This window comes from Ursus arctos, unplaced genomic scaffold, assembly GCF_023065955.2.
Source record: "Ursus arctos isolate Adak ecotype North America unplaced genomic scaffold, UrsArc2.0 scaffold_3, whole genome shotgun sequence".
In the NCBI taxonomy this organism is placed as follows: Eukaryota; Metazoa; Chordata; class Mammalia; order Carnivora; family Ursidae; genus Ursus; species Ursus arctos.
The window spans coordinates 9,645,385-9,662,564 of NW_026622985.1; the positions used below are offsets into that span (position 1 = coordinate 9,645,385).

A 17,180-nucleotide genomic window follows, 5' to 3' on the forward strand; every position below is an offset into this window, starting at 1 on the left:
AACTGGTCACCAATGTCTCCCTGGAAGGAGCTGGTGCCTGTGTCTGCTGGCCTGGCTTTGGCAGCTGCCATCCAGAGGACATGCCCCTTGATCACCTATTTCTGGTGGCCAGTGGGGTTGCATTTGGGGGGCCCCACAGGACTGTTCAAAGAAAGATACCGTGTTTAAACAGCTATCTGCCCAGGGCTCAGCCCAGAGTATGCAGACTGAAATCCTATCTCCCCGGGTTTCCATGAAAGAGGACTGCTAGGACGGTGGCCTCCACCTGCCAGCCTTGGGGTGCGGAGGCTCCCGTCTTAGGGGCGCAGACCTGGGAAGCTGTCCCCTGGGAGGACAGCAGGGCTGGAGGGAGAGATGTCAGGGCTTCACACACTCAGGTCCGGGTCTCAGTGTAGTAGCTGACCCCTCTGCTGGCCTCCGGCACACCCTGTTCCATTTTCAGGAGCGTGAGAGGGTGAGGGCGTGGTGGCTAGGGCAGTGGCATGGGAGGAGCCAGGGGACCCTGGGCAGGCTCCCTCATGAGGCCACAGCTTCTGCCCCAGTGGCCTTTATCCCCCAAAATAACGCAGGGGGCTGGTCCCCCAGCACCAACCTCGTCCCGCTTCTGGGTGCTCCTGCTGAGCTGGGCAGGAACCCGACAACCAGTACCTCCGGTCCTGGAGGCCCCTGGGGGGGCATGACTCTGGGGTTTCTCTTTCTTTGAAAGGTGGTTTCAGTGGGGAGGGGCCAGCCTAGCTTGGGGGAGGGCAGGTCGGCTGGGAGAGTGCGGCAGCACCCTCTGCTCCCCTCTGGCCCAACCCCTCCAGCTCCCCGGATTGTCTCGGCCACGGCTCTGCCCTCGCTCAGCTCAGCCCCCTGCCCACACCACCAGGACAAACTGCCCGCCCCAGGGCTACGGCCCCCACCCGCTCCCGTGGCTCTGCCCACAGCGACCTGACCTTTCGCTCCCTTCTGTCCCTTGAGGGGACTAGTGGAGGTGATGTCTCAGTGCCTCCCAGCCTGGCCCTGGGCCACAGGCTCCCTCAGGACTCATCCCATGGGCAGGGCAGGGCAGAGGGAGCTGGGGAGGGAGGCCAGGACTCCTGAGGAAAGCCCCTGTGCAGCCCCCACGCCCGGCGGAGCAGAGCAGAGCCCCCGGGGGAACCTCCTGGCAGCTCACGGGCATGCGCACATGCACACACATGTAATAGACATGGACACACGTGTGTACATGTGACACCGGACATGCGCACCTGTGCACACATACGTGTGCACGTGGGCAAAGACAAGGCCTGCATACACATGTCCCCGGGCTCCCCTTGACACAGGCCAGCTCCCTCAGCGGGATGCATGCTCGCCCGCAGTTGTGCCCACAAGGACTGGCAGGAAGCGGCTGGGGACCGCTCTGCTGCTGCCAGCCCCACCTCTAGGGCTTGGCTGAGACTCCTGCCCTTCTCGCCGGGTCCTGCGTGCAGCCCCACCCAGCCCAGGCGCTGGTGGCTGCCGGGGCTATTTTAAGGCCAGCTCCGGGCCTGCCCTCCCCCCAAGCTTCGCTACTGGCCACCTGCCGCCGCCCGTCCTGCCTGGAATGCTGACTGGCAGTTAGCCGGGGTGGGGGCTGGGGATAGACTGTTATAAAACTGGGTGCACCTGGGAGGCCGCCGTCCCTGCCCACAGCCCACCACGGTCCCCCGGTGCCACCATGGCCACCCACCGCCTCGTGATGGTTCGGCACGGCGAGAGCACCTGGAATCAGGAGAACCGCTTCTGTGGCTGGTTCGATGCCGAGCTGAGCGAGAAGGGGGCCCAGGAGGCCAAGCGGGGCGCCCAAGCCATCAAGGACGCCAAGATGGAGTTCGACATCTGCTACACGTCGGTGCTGAAGCGGGCCATCCACACCCTCTGGACCATCCTGGATGGCACGGACCAGATGTGGCTGCCCGTGGTGCGCACCTGGCGCCTCAACGAGAGGCACTACGGTGGCCTCACGGGCCTCAACAAGGCCGAGACGGCCGCCAAGCATGGGGAGGAGCAGGTGAAGATCTGGAGACGCTCTTTTGACATCCCGCCGCCCCCCATGGATGAGAAGCACCCCTACTACAACTCCATCAGCAAGGTGGGGCTGCTTGGGGCACCAGGGGATGGGCTGGGGGCAGGGCCTTGAGGATGGCAGCCCTGGCGGGCGGGGGGCTGCTGGCTTTCTGGGGAGGGAACAGCAAGTGTGGACGCCCCCAGGAGCGTCGGTACGCAGGCCTGAAGCCCGGGGAACTGCCCACTTGCGAGAGCCTCAAGGACACCATCGCCCGGGCCCTACCCTTCTGGAACGAGGAGATCGCCCCCCAGATCAAGGCTGGCAAAAGAGTGCTCATCGCCGCCCACGGGAACAGCCTGCGGGGCATCGTCAAACACCTGGAAGGTGAGGCCCAGCCGTGTGGGGGGTGTGGGCGGAAGCAGGTTGGAAGGGGTGGACGGGGCACGTGCCCTTGAACCAGCTGGCCCCCAAATTCTCATCTCAGGCACGTGCCCCTGCCCAGGCAGCTCTGCACACATGAGCACTCGGGATTAGGGTTCAAACTGTGAACTGGGAGAACTGAGAAACCACTTAAAAAAGCCACTTTGCAAAATTTTTGTTTCACTTGTTTATGTACTGGGACATTATATACAATGAGTTTCCTTCTGGAAGGAGATGGTGGGTGGAAACGTCTGCTGCTCCGACCCGGGGCCCGGAGGCCTGGAGCTGGCCTGGCTTCCCGGACACAAGCCTGGGAGAGATGGGAAGGCTGTGCCCAAGGACACCCGGGTCCGGGGCCGAGGCGGGGCCATCTGGCTCCAGATCCATTTGCTGTGTGGCCCTGGTCAAGTCACTTCACTTGCTGGGTCTCAACCACCCTCTCTAGGGTCAGGGCGGGGGGCTTGCAAGGCCCAGGGCAGGGCCCTGCCCACGCTCGTCCCCAGCACCCCAGCTTACACCCACGCAAGGAAAAGGTAAGACCAGTCAAGAGGGTGCAGGGGTGGAGCAGTCCTTGCCCCCGGCCTGTAGCTGGGTTCCCACTAGGGAGCCCAGGCCGTGCTCCTCCACCGGGCTCCCTGATACTTCACAGAGCCTCGGCCTTCAAGCTTGTTGGGGTTGTGGAAAGGGGAAGAAGGCTGGTAGGGTGGGGGAGCCCCAAACCCGCTGCTCTGGGCGGGGGGAGGTCAATGGGTAGCTGGCCAGAGCACAGACAGGGGGGCCTCCAAGGCTGGGCCAGCCCCGGTCCACCCTCCCCAAGACCCCCTAGTGCCCCTCCTTTCTGGGGGCCGGGTCTGGAAGAGAAGCGGCACTGCCATGTCCCACTGCCTGGAGAACTGGGGGGTGGGGTGTCGGAGCTGCAAAGGTCGAGCTGCTATTCCAGGCCAGGGGCTATAGAGGCCGGCAGGGTCAGGTTTCCCTGGGAAACCTTGCCCTTTCCACCCAGAGCCTCCCCTCCACCCTGGTCACAGGAGGCCCTTCTCGCTGTCCCTCCACCACCAGTTGTCAGGAGCACCTCTGCTCCTCCCGATGGCTAAAATTTAGACCGCTCTAGAAAGCAAACAGAAGAGACCAAGGGCGCGGGTCCGGGTCCCAGGGGCTCCCGGTTGGGGGCACGAGGTTCCCGTTTATCACAGCTATTTCTGCAGGCCCCTCGGTCTCTCACTTCTGGCTCGACCTTCTCCGGGGGCGGGAGGGCTGCTGCCTGACTGGCCCAGCTCTCTGGCCCATAAAGGTCACGGGGCCTGCTGAACATGAGGGCGGGCGGCTGCCTGGCGGACTGGCCGAGGGGACTAAGGACCCTGTTCCCCCCGTCCAGGGATGTCGGACCAGGCCATCATGGAGCTGAACCTGCCCACGGGGATCCCCATCGTGTACGAGCTGGACCAGGCGCTGAAGCCCACCAAGCCCATGCGGTTCCTGGGTGATGAGGAAACCGTGCGGAAGGCCATGGAGGCTGTGGCCGCCCAGGGCAAGGCCAAGTGAAGGGTGGGCTTCTGGCAATAAAGGCCCCACCTTCTACCACCTAGAGTCCAGTGTGGCCCCGGCATGCCTGGCTCCAAGGCCTTGAGCTAGGGGTTCCACAAACCCTGCCCCAGGGCACTCAGCCCCTGCTACCCACCCCCATGAGGTGTGAGGGCCCCAGGAACCAAGGACAGGAGTCTGTCCCAAAGCCAGGCTATCAGGTAACTTCTAACAGGCCCCCTGTGATGATGCCAAAAACCGAACAGCCCCCTAGTAACCTTGCTTTAGAATCGGGGTGCCCTAGCTCTCCCCAGTGAGCAGGGACTCCAGCGAGGACACCACTTCACGGCCAGCTTCCCTCAGATGGGCTGTCCTCCGCCGTCCCTGCAGCTGCACGGTGGGCACGGTGAGGTGGTACCAATCCCCCCCACCCCGGGCACCCCCATCTGAGGACAAGCCCACCTCGGCCTCAGAGCCTGCAACACGGGACTCCCGGAGCCTCCGTGCTGGGGGGCGGACAGTCAGGGCTGGCGAGAGGCCTGCCTTTGCAGCCTAGGGGACAAGAGGGGCCATCTGCCACCACCCGGGGCCAGTGGCCTTACTGCAGCCGTCACCCCAGGCTGCTTCTACCTGGCACCTGCCAGAGCACCAGAGGAACGGTACCTGCCCACACGCAGCAGGGGCTGGGCACCTCGGCCCCTCCCAGAACACAGACACGCGACAGGCTGACTTGAGTCACATCTTTACGTTTATGCCTCTCCCAGTGGCCATGGTCGGCCTGAGGTCTGAGGGTGCGTGTGCGCACACACACGTGCCCGCACCACACACCGCGCACACACCCGGGAGGGGGTCAGCTTCCACACAGGGGCATTCAGGCCACAACGGGGCAGTTCTCGCTCGGAAAGCAGACACGGGTGGGCCGGGACAAAGAGGGTGAGACAGCGGACATCAGCGGCTCCGGTCCCTCTTCCAGAACGAGAACCGGTGACAGCACACACCGGGGCCAGCGGAACAGGGCGCACCATGGAAGGACACGGGTTCGCTGATCACACACTCGGGGGGGGCTCGTCATCCCCGTGCCCATGGCCCATGCTCCGCAGCCCAGGCAGAGGGACAGGGAACTGAGAGCACGGGGGGGATCCAGAAACATGACCTACTGCTCCCCAAACCGTCACCACCCACTCAGACTTTGGTCCCACACGCTAAGGTCACTGTTCCCGAGGATTACAGACAACTGGAGCCACCACCCTTCAGAGCCAAGAGGAAAGGGAAGAAAAGGCAAACCCCCTGCTCGGACGGCCCCACGCGGCAGCGTCATTCTCCTCAGGCAGAGGCCACCGAGGGGCCGGCCACGGGCAGGGCTTGGCTCCATGTCCTCTGGGGGTTCAAAGGCCAGGCTGGCTGGGAGGGCTGGTTTGGGAATCACGGGGTATTGCTGCATCTAGGGTGACAGGCCAAGCACCCCAGTCTGAGGGAACCCAAGGCCTTGTCTTCTTTGGGGGGTCCCATTCCCAGAGGACTGCCGTGTGGCTCTCGCGCCACGCGCACCACATCCCCGGCAGCAAGGAAAGCACGTGTGGGCGGGGAGGGAAGGACGGCCTCGGTGCGGCCAGCAGCGAGGGTCCTCACTCAATGAGCTCCACGTAGTTGGCAGGAAACATGCCAAAGTGGCCGTCTGGCCCGTAGCCACGCCACCAGCCCTCGTCGATCACCTCGATGCCCGTGATGAGATTCTCGGGGTCGAAGGAGATCTCCGTGTCGTCGGCTGCGGGAGGGGGAGCCGGGGGCTGCACTGGGGCTGCGGGCCTTTCCCGATGCCACTTCCCCCCGACACACCTTCCGGCACGACCTGACTCTGGGCCCCGCACAGCAGCCTGCTTCCTGAGCCTCTGGCCAGGCTCACTGGGGCCCGGTGTGGGGCTCGTACCCACCCCTCTGGTCACGCTTTCGGGCTCTAGCACAACACTGGCAACTGGGATTCACGCCCACAGATGCTGGGTAGCTGCCCAGAGTGGACGGGAAGGCCTGGCCTGTGTATGTGCAGGGCGTCCACCCCACCCTCCCGTCCCCCCACGAGAGCCTCCGATGCCTGCCTCCTGACGGGGGGCCCTGCAGTGTGAGTGGCCGGGCCGCCGCACATTACCTGCCTGGTAGTCGTACAGGGCCCGGGCACAGAGCCCTTTGCCGCTCAGCCCCGGGTAGTGGTCCACATGCTCAGAGCCGGCCTCTTGCTGCTGCACCTGTCCCCGCATGGAAAGAAGAGAACCCTGGGGTCCTCGTTCCAGGCTCTCAACAGGCCTGGGGTAAGGGGCACAGCACACAGAGGGCAAGGGCTGCTGCCATCCCACTGCCCCCACGGTCTTCCCCCCCCCTCAGGACCTCCCGCCCCGCAGAGAAGTGCCAGACAGCGTGTTCCACGGGGCTGCTCCAACGTCCCACGAGAGAATCTACAGGTAGCAAGCCGTCGGAAAGTCAGGCATCCCATGACTGGCATGGGTGAGGAGGGTGTTTCTGGGCACGGGCCCCTTCCCAGCCACGCCCTGCTGCAGGGAACCTACCATCGGGGGCTCCTCATAGAGCGTCTCTTGCTCTGGGGGCTCCTCGTACACAGCCTCCTCTTCGGCCTCAGCCGGACACGGCGGGGTGCTGGGTACCGGCTCCTCACGGACATCTGCACGGGAGGGTGCAGTGCACCCTGAGCGGACACCCTCCTTCCCCTCCCGCACTCCCACCCCCAGCCCCCCGCGGGGTGGCCAAACGCCTTGCCTGCCCTGGGCCTCGAGGAGGCCTGGGTGGGCTCTGTGCTGCGGTGAGTCTCTGGCTGGGTGAGCTGTCTCTGCAGGAACGGGCTCCTCAGCTTGCCTGTAAACAAAGGCAAACACACCAGCGCTGGACGAGGGCAGACGAGCCGCGTCCACGGTTTCTGTACCCTGCACTGCCTGGGAGTGGACCTGTCCCGGGACAGTGGCTGTCACACAGAGGGAGGGGGAAGGGAGGACGGGGGACACGCAGCCGCTGCAGAAACACATGACACACACACTGTACGCTTCGAGCAGCCCCCTAGCGTGGGAGAGCTGACGGCGGTGCCTGTCCTGTGTCCTCGGGGGCCAGAGAGGTGAGTGACAGAGGCTCCGGGGCCCAGCCATCACGTGCAAGCTGCACCAAGGGTTAATGGGGCCGGGCTGGAGGGTCTCCCCTCTGAAGTCACACGTGGCCCTTCCTTTCCCGGTCTCTGCAGGATGAGGCCACGGGCAGGAAAGGAACACCTGAGGCCCAGGCTCCCCTCCCAGAAGCCACCCTTAGGAGCACAGGCTCTCCTCGCTCACTCGCCTCTGTCACCTTCTGACACATCTGTCGCTACCTCTGGGGACCCTGCACTGGGACCCCAGGCTCCCCCTCAGCCTGCCCCTGCCTCGTGGCTAGACCCGGAGGGAAGACTCACCGGGCTGGGGGCTAGAGATGGATGTGGTGGACATGGCCCTCTCCTTCTGCTTGAAAATCTCGCGCGGATGTGCGGGCTGACTGCCGGGCTCCTAGAGGGGTGCGCGTGCATCTGGCCGTGAGGAGGGGCGCACGACCCTCATCCAGGACCGGGCTGAGGTCCATGCTGGCCGCTTCTGCCCTTCACTGTCCTCTCCACTGCCACATCCGGTGCACCCAGATGTCCCAGGTTCCACTGAACCCCCCCCCCCCCCAGCATCACTGCAACAGACACTCCGGGGGTGGGAGCACCCAAGTCTCACCTGCTCCTCTCTGCTCCTTGAAATCACTTCCTGCTGCTCACTCTTCCTGCTGGGATGGGCAGAGGGACGAGCTGCAGCCCAGCCACAGCCCACTAGGGACCCGCTCTCCACCTTAACTCTGGAGCCTCACCTCTGGGGTCCGGCCTCACTGCCCTGCTCCTCCCGATAGCGCTGCTCCCGGCGGGCGGCCTCACGCAGCTCCCGCTCCCGGCGCTCCTGCTCCAGCCGCTGCCGCTCCTCCTCTGCCCGCCGCTTCTCCTCCAGCCTGCGGTTCTCCTCCTCCTTCTGCAGGGAGCGCCGGGCCTGTCTGCCCCACTCTGCACGGGCACCGCAGGCCAGCCGGGCCTGCCCTGTCCCCCCCACGCCACCCAGACATCCGCTCAAGTGCCGCCTGGAAGGGCCACCACCGGCCTTGTGACCCAACCCCGCTTGGCCTTTGCTTACGCGCAGGCGCTAATGAGAACACACGTTCTGTGAGTTTATCGTGAGAACCGAGGCACGGCCAGGAAGGCACTGTGGCACCTGGCACGCGCCATCTCCGGGAGACGCAGCTGTGCTCGATGCACCTGGCAGCACTCACCTCTGCTTTGGCCCAGAAGCTATCTTTGCCAACCCTTTTGATCTCAGATATGGCGTTGGTCTTCTGGTACACGGAGCCCTGCGGAGGACAGAGGCTCACTATGGGGCCGCCCTCGGGAGCGCAGGACACAAGCAAGCCACGAGGACAGCGGCCGGCAGAGGCGGCAGCGCTTGGCCTGGGGCCTCTTCAGGAGACCAGCAAGCAGCAAGACGGCCTGAGGGTCCTGGAAACCGCCATGCAACGCCGAGGGGGTCTCTGGCTGCACCAGGCCCCTGTGGATGGAAGCCTGTCCACCAGCCTGAGGGAGCTGATCACCAGCAGTGTCCAGAGACTCTCCACATACCCCAGCCATGCCTCGGGGAACTGGGCTCCCCAGAACTGGGGTGTCTGGTGTCCGCCCCTGACTGGGAGGGGCCTGCCCATCCCCCACCTCCAGTTCCTCTATGGCGCCCACCATCTGAGACTGTGCAGGACACGCTGGTGTCGTGGCCTCGTGACTGGGCTGTCCCCGGAGTGTAAGAAGCTCCCAACAGCCAGTGGAGCCACCATGCAGGGTGGGGGGCTTGTTCCTCATGGCCAATTGCACCTGCCCCACAGGGGGTGGCTCCGGCTTCCATGCAGCACGGGGTCACTGTCTGCACCCTGATCTGGCTCAGGGACTGGAAGCCAGGCAGGCAGGAGCCCAGCCCCATGAGGGAGAAACCAGCCCATCTGCCGCTCCCGGCCTGCCACCCTCGGGCCCAGGCAGCACTCACGACGGGGGCCTGGGGGCCCGTGTCCTGGAAACGGCCACTCTCCTTGTGGAAGGCGTAGTTGGCACCGGAGGCTCTGGCCACCTTCTGCATGATGCACTCGGGCTCCACGTCCTCCTCGGCCCTTGCATTGATGGTCACGTGGGCCCCCTGTGGCGGGACAGCACTTAGGCGATGCAACTCCAGGAGAGGACAGGACACACGCCTCAGCGTGCACAGGGCGGACAAGTGCTGCCCAGGGCTCGAGGCCAGGAGACCCCTCTGGGAACCGAGGCACACTCTCCTCAAGGCTGACAACTCGCCTTGAGGCAAGCACACTGCACTCGTCCCAGCACGGGCACGGGGCCCCCGCCTACAGCTCGTTCTGAGGGGCCGGATGTCCGCTGCCGCCGGCCCAGGCACCAGAGAGCTCCCTTCTAAGAAGGATCTGGAAACACATTTCTACAAAAAGCAAACTACCGATTTCTTCTTTTTTTAAAAATGTTTAAGTTTTATTTATTCAAGTATCTCCACACCTAAGCTGGGGCTTGAACTCAGAACCCCGAGATCAAGAGTCGCCTGCTCCTCCCATTGAGCCAGCCCGGTGCCCCAGCCACCAATTTCTTCCTGAGAAGTCAGACCCATGACCTCACTCACTGTTAGTAAAACCCAACGAGTTTGGGATCCTCTTTCAGCTCCTAGATGGAGAAACTGAGGCATATCTGAAGCAGTGTTGGCTGACTAGAAATCAAAGTCCTAAGTCTCTTTCCCAGGAACCAGAGATACGCAAAGTTACCTGACAAGTAAACAAATGTTTGTGGACCTAACTGAGGTTCCACTGTGAGGACTGATGTTAATACACGCAAAGGTGGGCTGGAAAGGAACGTATACGGGAACGGGCACGCTGAGGGCTGGGCACACGCAACTCTCCCTCGCCTCTAGATCCTGACAACACGGCTGAATAAACCCTCACAAAACCAACAGAAGCCAAGGCCTAGCCTTGCCCCAGGACTAGCTGCAGACAACCCTCCCCATGCTTGAAAAGGACACAGTCATCCATCCTTCCTCCCTGCGGAGGCCGGCTTGCTGGTGACTCTGGCCGCAGTGTGGCCTCCCAGGCGCTCGCTGAGCAAGACACAGCAGCCTCTGCTCACGCCCTCAAGTCCAGAGAGAGAACTGGGGTGTGGACACACTTCCAGCTCTGGCTGCGGCTGCTGCTCGCACTCGCCCAGGAACCTTGTGAGGCCCTGGGGGGTGGGGGGCAGCCCTCACCTTCAGAAAGCTGGCCATGGTGCTGACGTGGTTGGCGCATGCTCCCTTCCGCACATCGTTCACACCCTCGCCTGTCTGCAACACAACACATCCAGTGTGACCCACCAACCCCCCCAAAGCCACTGCTCTCCCTGGGGGCCCAGCAGAGGGAAAACTGCGACCCTAAAGCAGAGGATAAAGCGAGCCCCACACCTCCACTGGGTGGGGGCTGAGAACTTCCTAGTCCTCCCCAGGGGTCCTGTGCTCTCTGAGCCTTCTCCAGGCCCTCTGCTCCCTGAGGACCACTACTCTGAAGGGGACAGAGGCAAGGGTGTCCTGCAACTGCACTCTATTCTGTCAGAATGCTTCTGGGCTGGGGGGGTGGTGGAGGGTGGGATTCTGCGCTGGCAAGGCCCCACTGTCCTTCGGGCCACAAGGACTTCACCCACTCTTCTGTTCATTCACCACCTCCGAGCTGCCCTGACGGCAAGTCCTCCTCTGTTCCAATCACAGAAGGCAAAGGAGGAAAGAAGGAAAGGCAGTTCTTCTGGGTCACGCCTAGATGGGAACTCAGAGCCCCCCAGTTCTACGTACCCAGTTGATGAGGACAAACTTGGGCAGGCCGGAGTTGGGGTCCTTCACCCTGCAGAAGGCGTACATCACCTTCCCGCTGTTGAGCTCCTCCACCATCTCCTCCAGGCCCCCCTCTGCAGCAGGCACAGGGAGGGTCAGCAAGCCTGGCAGCTGCTGCCGGCCCTGGCACAGTGCCCACCAGGAAAGGAAACCCAACCTGCCTCTGAGCCAGGGTTCTCAGTGCCACCTGCACCGGAATCAGATTCCTGGTCCTGCCCCTACTAAGCAGACTTATAGGAGCTGGGGGGGGGCGGGGAGCCCAAGGATCTGCATCTGTGACAAGGACCTCAGGGGATGGTTTCCACACCCCAGTTTAAAAACCATTCCTAGAAAACCCACAGGGAGTTTCAGAATTAAAAAATGTAATTTCTGCTACAAATTAGGCATCAGGCTTCCAAATGGATGGTCTCTGTAACAGCCTGCCTGCTGCGTGGACCCCACAAAGGGCCCTGAGCAGATGGGAATGTCCTACAGTCACGCTTGGGCTCAGCTCTTAGACCCACCCCATAAAGATAAGGGAGTGACGGGGGCCCGGAAGCGGGCCCCTTCAGCCATTCTCCCGACACGGAGGTTGTGGTTATCAAACCCAAACCCTCCCAGGCTGCGAGGACCCGGGTCCGGTATCTTAGCTGTAGGGCTGCACAGATGCAGGGCAGTGCCGACCCCCGCCCCGGGCATTCACAGCAGAGCCCTGAGTACTACTGGGGGTGGCGCCTGAGGCATCGCAGGGTGCACGAGACCCCGGCCAGCTACGGTCCTCCGAAAAAGATGACCAGCAGGGAGCAGGGCTCACAAGGGAGCGGCCTTCTAGAACAGATGGCCAGAACCACTCTGTGGCAAGCGGAAAATGCACGGGTGAGTGTTTGCTGAGTAACCAGGCGATGTGTGGCTCCCCGACACTGATGCTACCGTGGGGAGGTTCACGGCAGTCTCACCACACGAGGGGACACCTGTGTGCCTCCGGCTCCTTCCGTTCGCCGTGACAGCTGAAATGCCGGCCACCAGGAAGCACTGATGGCTACAACGTTCTCCCTCCCCCACACCTGCTTCCTGATGCCTCCCACCCCCTACCAGCCCACTCTTGTCCTCACTGGGTCGTACTCACCCCCAGTGCCGGCCACACGGATGTCATTGCTGTTCCCCTCGTAGGTAAAGAGAGCCCTGAAACCAAACACAAACAAGCTCTATGGCCAGCGTTCTGGGGGTCGCTGCCCTCACCGCACCGACCACGAGTGGAACGTGGCAGCCATGCGGGCCCCCCTCTGACCCACGAGGCAGGAGCTCAGCAGGGCTCCCAGAGCTGTGGCCTTCTCAGTTCTTATGCACAGCGGCTTCTCCTGAGCCTCTGTCTACTTTGAGAAAAACTAAGCTGTGAAGTTTGTTGGTTTGGCTCCACGTCCAATGTGGGCTGGAACTTACCACCCTGAGATCGAGAGTCGCACGCTCTACTGACTGAGCCAGCTGGGCTCCCCAGAGCTGGAAAGTTCTATAAAGGCAATTTTCTACACCTTCCTGAACCCAAAGCACCCCAGGAGGAGCAGGAAGCCCCGTGTGCATATCAGGCGCCTGGGAAGGCCGCCCAACGCCCTCGTGCACGTCTGCTCTGCCTTCCAAAAGCCTGAGGGGTTGGTGGAGCAGGTCTCTCTGGGCTTGAGACTCTTCTGGAAAACCCAGAAGCCACACGGGCCATGACTCAGCATGAAGTCAGGCTCCTCACAGGACAGATTCCTTGGTCAGGCAAAATTCTCTTTCTGGAGGAGCCCTAAGTCTCCACAGGTGACCCTGGGCTGCCCCTTTCTTTTCCCGTGAGACTAATTATTCCTAAGAACTCTGGGAAGGATTCCTGCTTATGAACTTGAGCCCCAGAGGAGTTGAGGAAATATGGCAAATTTTATTATATCTGGAGCATGGAAAGTCCCTTGCCAGAGCGGAGGTTACCCATGGAGAACAGTCTGGAAAAGGTGGCTTATCTGCACAGTCCACACGGAGCCCAACCATCAACACCAACTCTGCCGCAGTTCAGCCCTAGGCAGTGCTGGCAGACCACGGGGTAGGGGTGCTGACCCAGCAGACAGCAAGTCCAAGGCAGAACCCGGACTAGCAGGCCATCCCCCATGCTCTGAGCACAGGCCTGCCAAGGACAGCCAGATAGGGGCTGCCGAGTAAGGGTGCAACAGGAACCGGGATGCCTGGCTGGCTCAGTTGGTGGAGTGTGCGACTCTTGATCTCAGGGTTGTGGGTTCGAGCCCCACTCTGGGTATAGAGATCACTTAAAAATGAAATCTGGGGGGGAAAAAAAAAAAAAGAATCTGACAGGAACCAAATCAGCCTCCCCTCAGCTTCCCCAGGGCCTTGCTAAGGCCACCAGGCAGAGATGCCTAGCTTGAGAAAGTCAGGAGAAAGGAGACCCAGGCCCCGAGGGTCTGGGCGGCATGGGGGACAGGCCTCCGAGGAGGAGAGACACTAAAAGGAACACGCAGTCAAACAGGGAAAAGAACATGGGAGTTGGCGGATGTCCAGACTGGTGGCCAGGGTCCTGGTCAGCCCTCCTCCCGGAGGAAAGAAGCCCACACATCTCAAAGCCACCAAGCCCTGGCTGCAGAAGACGGGGACACTAGACAAGCAGCAGGAAGCAGAGACTGCTTCCAAGAAGGGACCTGACAGCTAGTTAAGAGCCAAGCTCCATGCCTGCCGCCTGCCCTCCAACTTCACTCCCCTCCACCCCGGGCTCCAGCATAAGCCACCTTCTTACATGTTCCCAGCTCAGAGGCTCATTCCTCCCATCCTTCTTTCAAATCACCGTGGAAGAGAGGTGTATTGGCCTGGGCACAGCACACAGAGTGTGCCACACTGAGCGTCTTGTAACGCAATCATCCCTTCCAAACACACGTATTGAGAACCTACTCCTTGCTGCTCATGGGCAGAAGCTTCCAATCAATCCCCAGACACCCTGACCAGTGAACTTACTTTCTAATGGGAGACAAAAAAGAAACACACCAATACTAATGTCCTGTCAGGTAGTGAAGTGGGTGCGGGAGATAAGCAAACGTGCCTCAATCTAGAACAATCTGGGGAACCAGGACAAACACCTGTGCTGGAGAGCTGACGTGCCTGCTCCCCGCCCCGCCTGGCTTCAGGGCCCAGCCCGATGCCACCCACTCTGCCTGTGAAATCTTGCATGACCCACCAAACCGGAGACCACCTCCTCTTGCCGGTATCCTCTACCACATCTTCTGTACCCTTCTCAGGTCACTGTGCATCCGGGCGCTGACGGCACCGGGGACAGAGACAGAGCCCAGCCCTCCGGTGAAGGGAACGGTGCCAGGAAAACCAGCGAAGGTGTCTGGCACGTGTCTGGGGAAAGTCACACAAGGAGCCAGGAGTCGAGGAAGGCCTCTCCAAGAAGGCAGTGTCAGAGCTGAGAAGTGTGGGGAGCCCCCCGGGACAATGTGGAAGGCGCTCTAGAATGGGGAAGCAGCAAGAGCAAGGGCTCTGAGGAGGAAGCAGCTCGCAAGTTTGAGGAAGAGAAAGACGGCCACCGTGGTGGCAAACAGGTGTGGCCCCAGTGTGGTAAGTGGGAGGGGTGGCGGGAGGGGTTCAGGAGCTGGCCATACAGGGCCTAGCAGCCGAGGTGAGGTGTCTGGGCTTTATTTAATGTGAAACAGGAAGCTGCTGAAGTTTAAGCACAGAAGTGACATGGCCCAGATACTTGTTCAGCTAATGAGTGGGGACCCGCCACACATCATCTGTTGAGATGCTTAATGCCTGTGACAGTGAGAGCAGAAGCCGGGGGTTTGTGCCCGAGTGGTACGATCTGGAGAGCTTCCAGACGGGTGGGCTCGGAGGCAGGGGAGGGGAAAGAGGCTCAGCACCCTTATGAGGGACGGAGAGAAGCTGGGCTGCCTAAGTTTCAGACCAGGGTGGTAGCATACAGCGCTGAGAAGAAGCCTGAGGAAAAGCTAGAAACACAGGAGGCCTGAGCTGCCAGCTGGGCAGTGAGACATCATCCCCAAACCAGTGGTGCCCCCTGAGGAGGAGGAGACCTGAAGGAAGTCTCGCAGGCACGCCAGAAAAGGCTACAGCAGATACTCAAGAGCACATAAAATAGCAACACCCTAACTGAGCAGGACTGGAGAGGGGCAGAGATGCTGCCAGCTCAAAGGCAGGTGGCCACAGGTGGACGTGAAATGGGGCACTCAGCGTGGTGACCCCATCAGCAGCGTTTGGAGTAACGGCCCTCTGAGAACAGGAGAGAGGTGGGGTGGGGGGTTGGCATCCAGAAACTCTTAGAAAAATACGTGCCTGAAGTGTGGCAGAGAAATTCCACCGGTTACCAGACACCTTTCCTAACTACTTAGGTGTGTTCCGAGCAGAGGAGCTGCTTGCCTCCCCCGTAACACTGCGCACAAGTCCCATCAGGGTCAACAGTGTCCCAGGCACGAGAGGAGTCTGCACACCCAGGCAGCAGGTGCTCTGAAGCTGTTCCCCAAAAGGCCCAGGGCTGAAGGAAAGGCTAGCACATCCTCACTGCACAACAGTACACGGTATGATGGCCCCAGGGACAGCGGCGAGCACCAGGGCGTGGAGACCAGCCAGGCACAACAGCACAGTCACCCCGAGAGCGGCCTGCCCCTGCCATGGGAAGAGGCTCCTCACAGCCGGTCACCTTAGTTCATCATACTCAGCGTATTTCTTAGGACTGGAAGTGCTCAAAACTGGTCAGTGAAAACAACTTAAGTAAACGGGAAAGCGACCATGCAAAACAAGCAGAGGGCTGACCCTGGGCGTGGGCTGCCCAGGGCTATCCCAGAGAGGTCAGACCCGGCTTCCAGAGTTAGAAAGCCCTATCAAGTGCACGAGGAGAACTACACACTGACGGCCTAGTGGAAGGTGTCATTGGGAGACGGAGGGATGATGGGGTCTTTCTCCAAATAGGTAGCCAGCATCGCTGTTTCATTCGTCTCCGCCTGGCTCACGTAAGAAAGGGTATTCTTGGAGAGAGGGAGACTTTGAAATTCACATTCCCAGAAACCCAGAGACCCAAACCCCTGACCTCCTGGTCTGCCGTCTGTGGGGCAGGGCTCCCGTTCCCGGGCGGGGTCCGGGACGTTCAGAGGCCCCTGCTTGAATGCAGCGCTGGGAAGACCCCGGGCTTGGCTTCCGCTCCGTCAGAGCGTCCTCCGCCGTGCGGGGAGCCCCTTTGTCCAGGGAAGTCCCCGGGCAGGGAAGGAGAACCTGGAGGAGCCACCGAGCCCAGCCAGCCACACAATCCAACATGGAGGCCGGTGGAGAGGCGGAGCCGAGGCGCCGCGGGCCCCCCACGCACGGCGGGGCTGCGGGGACAGCAGCTCGCGGGGCGCGAGGGGCGCAGCTGTGGGGTGAGCGGGGAGCCCCCGGTCCCCCCTCCCGCCCAGGCCCGCCCCCCGCCCCGCCCGTTCTGGCGCCCACCAGTCAGTCGGGGACTTCTCCGTTACCACCCGCACGTAGGCCTCCTGCAGCGCAGGCCCGTTCCGGCTCAGGTTCGCAGCCATGACCGACCCAGCAGTCGCGGAGCCGCCACCAGCACTGCCGCCGCCGCCGCCGCCGCTTCCGGGCCCCGCCCACCCCCGCGGCCGGAAGCCCCGCCCCCGAGGCCGGAAGCGGAAAGCGGGGTGGGCGGGGCCGAGGGGAGGGGCGCGGTTGGCCGAGAGGGAGGGGCTGGCATGGCCGGCGACTGGCTGGGTCCGCTGGGCGGAGGAGCCCAAGCGGGGCCCCTGGTAGCTGCGCCCACAGAGGAGCGTGCATTTCTCTCTTCTCTTGTCGCAGCCAGCTCACTGGTCTGAGAATCTTGCGCTCGTGACAGCCTCTGTGTGGACCTTTCGCGTGCGCCTGATCCTGTGACTGGAAGCGAGCACGAGCGAAAACGAACGCTGCGTGCCGGCCACAGCAGCACCAGCCCAACTCGAGGTGCTGCCGAGCCTCCTCGCCCTCACCTGCATTCCCCCCTCGTTCGTGGAGGATGGGGTGGCGCGGGGAGCCCCGCTCCCTGCCCTGCACACGCGTCCCCAGCACAGGTGCGCGAGTCTCTGGAATTTCAGAAAGGCGGCCCCGTGCTGATCTGTGCGCTCGGGGAGCCCTCCCGCAGGATCCCATCCTGCAGTCCAGCGCGCTCACATTTCCGCAGCGATGTCGGTGAAAAGTCACCGAAGCGGGTTATGGAAAGACTCCGTGGCATCGTGGCAGTTCGGTCAGGACTTGCTGCGAAATGAGCTACCGTATTCTTAGGGTGTTGGGGTCTGATTATGCAAATA

General features: G+C 62.2%; 2 protein-coding genes across 3 annotated transcripts; one reads left to right on the forward strand and one right to left on the reverse strand.

Moving 5' to 3' along the window:
• Nucleotides 1-1,584: 1,584 nt before the first annotated feature.
• Nucleotides 1,585-4,012, forward strand: PGAM2 (phosphoglycerate mutase 2). Its single transcript, XM_026502601.4, has 3 exons — nt 1,585-2,095; nt 2,215-2,395; nt 3,807-4,012. The coding sequence occupies exons 1-3, from the start codon at nt 1,682-1,684 to the stop codon at nt 3,971-3,973; spliced, it is 762 nt and encodes a 253-aa protein (XP_026358386.1). The 5' UTR covers nt 1,585-1,681; the 3' UTR covers nt 3,974-4,012.
• A 670-nt stretch (nt 4,013-4,682) lies between these two features.
• DBNL (drebrin like) lies at nt 4,683-16,495 on the reverse strand. Of its 2 annotated transcripts, none has more exons than XM_026502527.4 (13): nt 16,339-16,495; nt 11,996-12,051; nt 10,852-10,964; nt 10,279-10,353; nt 9,031-9,177; nt 8,276-8,353; nt 7,826-7,980; nt 7,696-7,741; nt 7,395-7,485; nt 6,719-6,814; nt 6,511-6,623; nt 6,096-6,192; nt 4,683-5,717 (listed from the first exon to the last, which is right to left on the reverse strand). In XM_026502527.4, the coding sequence occupies exons 1-13, from the start codon at nt 16,419-16,421 to the stop codon at nt 5,578-5,580; spliced, it is 1,290 nt and encodes a 429-aa protein (XP_026358312.1). In that variant the 5' UTR covers nt 16,422-16,495; the 3' UTR covers nt 4,683-5,577. The 2 variants fall into 2 exon arrangements, with proteins under 2 accessions (XP_026358312.1, XP_026358304.1); XM_026502519.4 differs by having other exon boundaries at nt 7,696-7,744.
• Between the last annotated feature and the right edge of the window lie 685 nt (nt 16,496-17,180).

Coding starts and splice junctions, on each gene's coding strand:
- PGAM2 (XM_026502601.4), top strand. CDS start 1,682: ATGGCCACCCACCGCCTCGTGATGGTTCGGCACGGCGAGAGCACCTGG. Junction 2,096..2,214: donor ACTACAACTCCATCAGCAAG/GTGGGGCTGCTT, acceptor GGACGCCCCCAG/GAGCGTCGGTACGCAGGCCT. Junction 2,396..3,806: donor CATCGTCAAACACCTGGAAG/GTGAGGCCCAGC, acceptor CCCCCCGTCCAG/GGATGTCGGACCAGGCCATC.
- DBNL (XM_026502519.4), bottom strand. CDS start 16,421: ATGGCTGCGAACCTGAGCCGGAACGGGCCTGCGCTGCAGGAGGCCTAC. Junction 8,354..9,030: donor CGGGCCCCCAGGCCCCCGTC/GTGAGTGCTGCC, acceptor TGTCCTCCGCAG/GGCTCCGTGTACCAGAAGAC. Junction 6,624..6,718: donor CTCCTCGAGGCCCAGGGCAG/GCAAGGCGTTTG, acceptor CCTCCCGTGCAG/ATGTCCGTGAGGAGCCGGTA.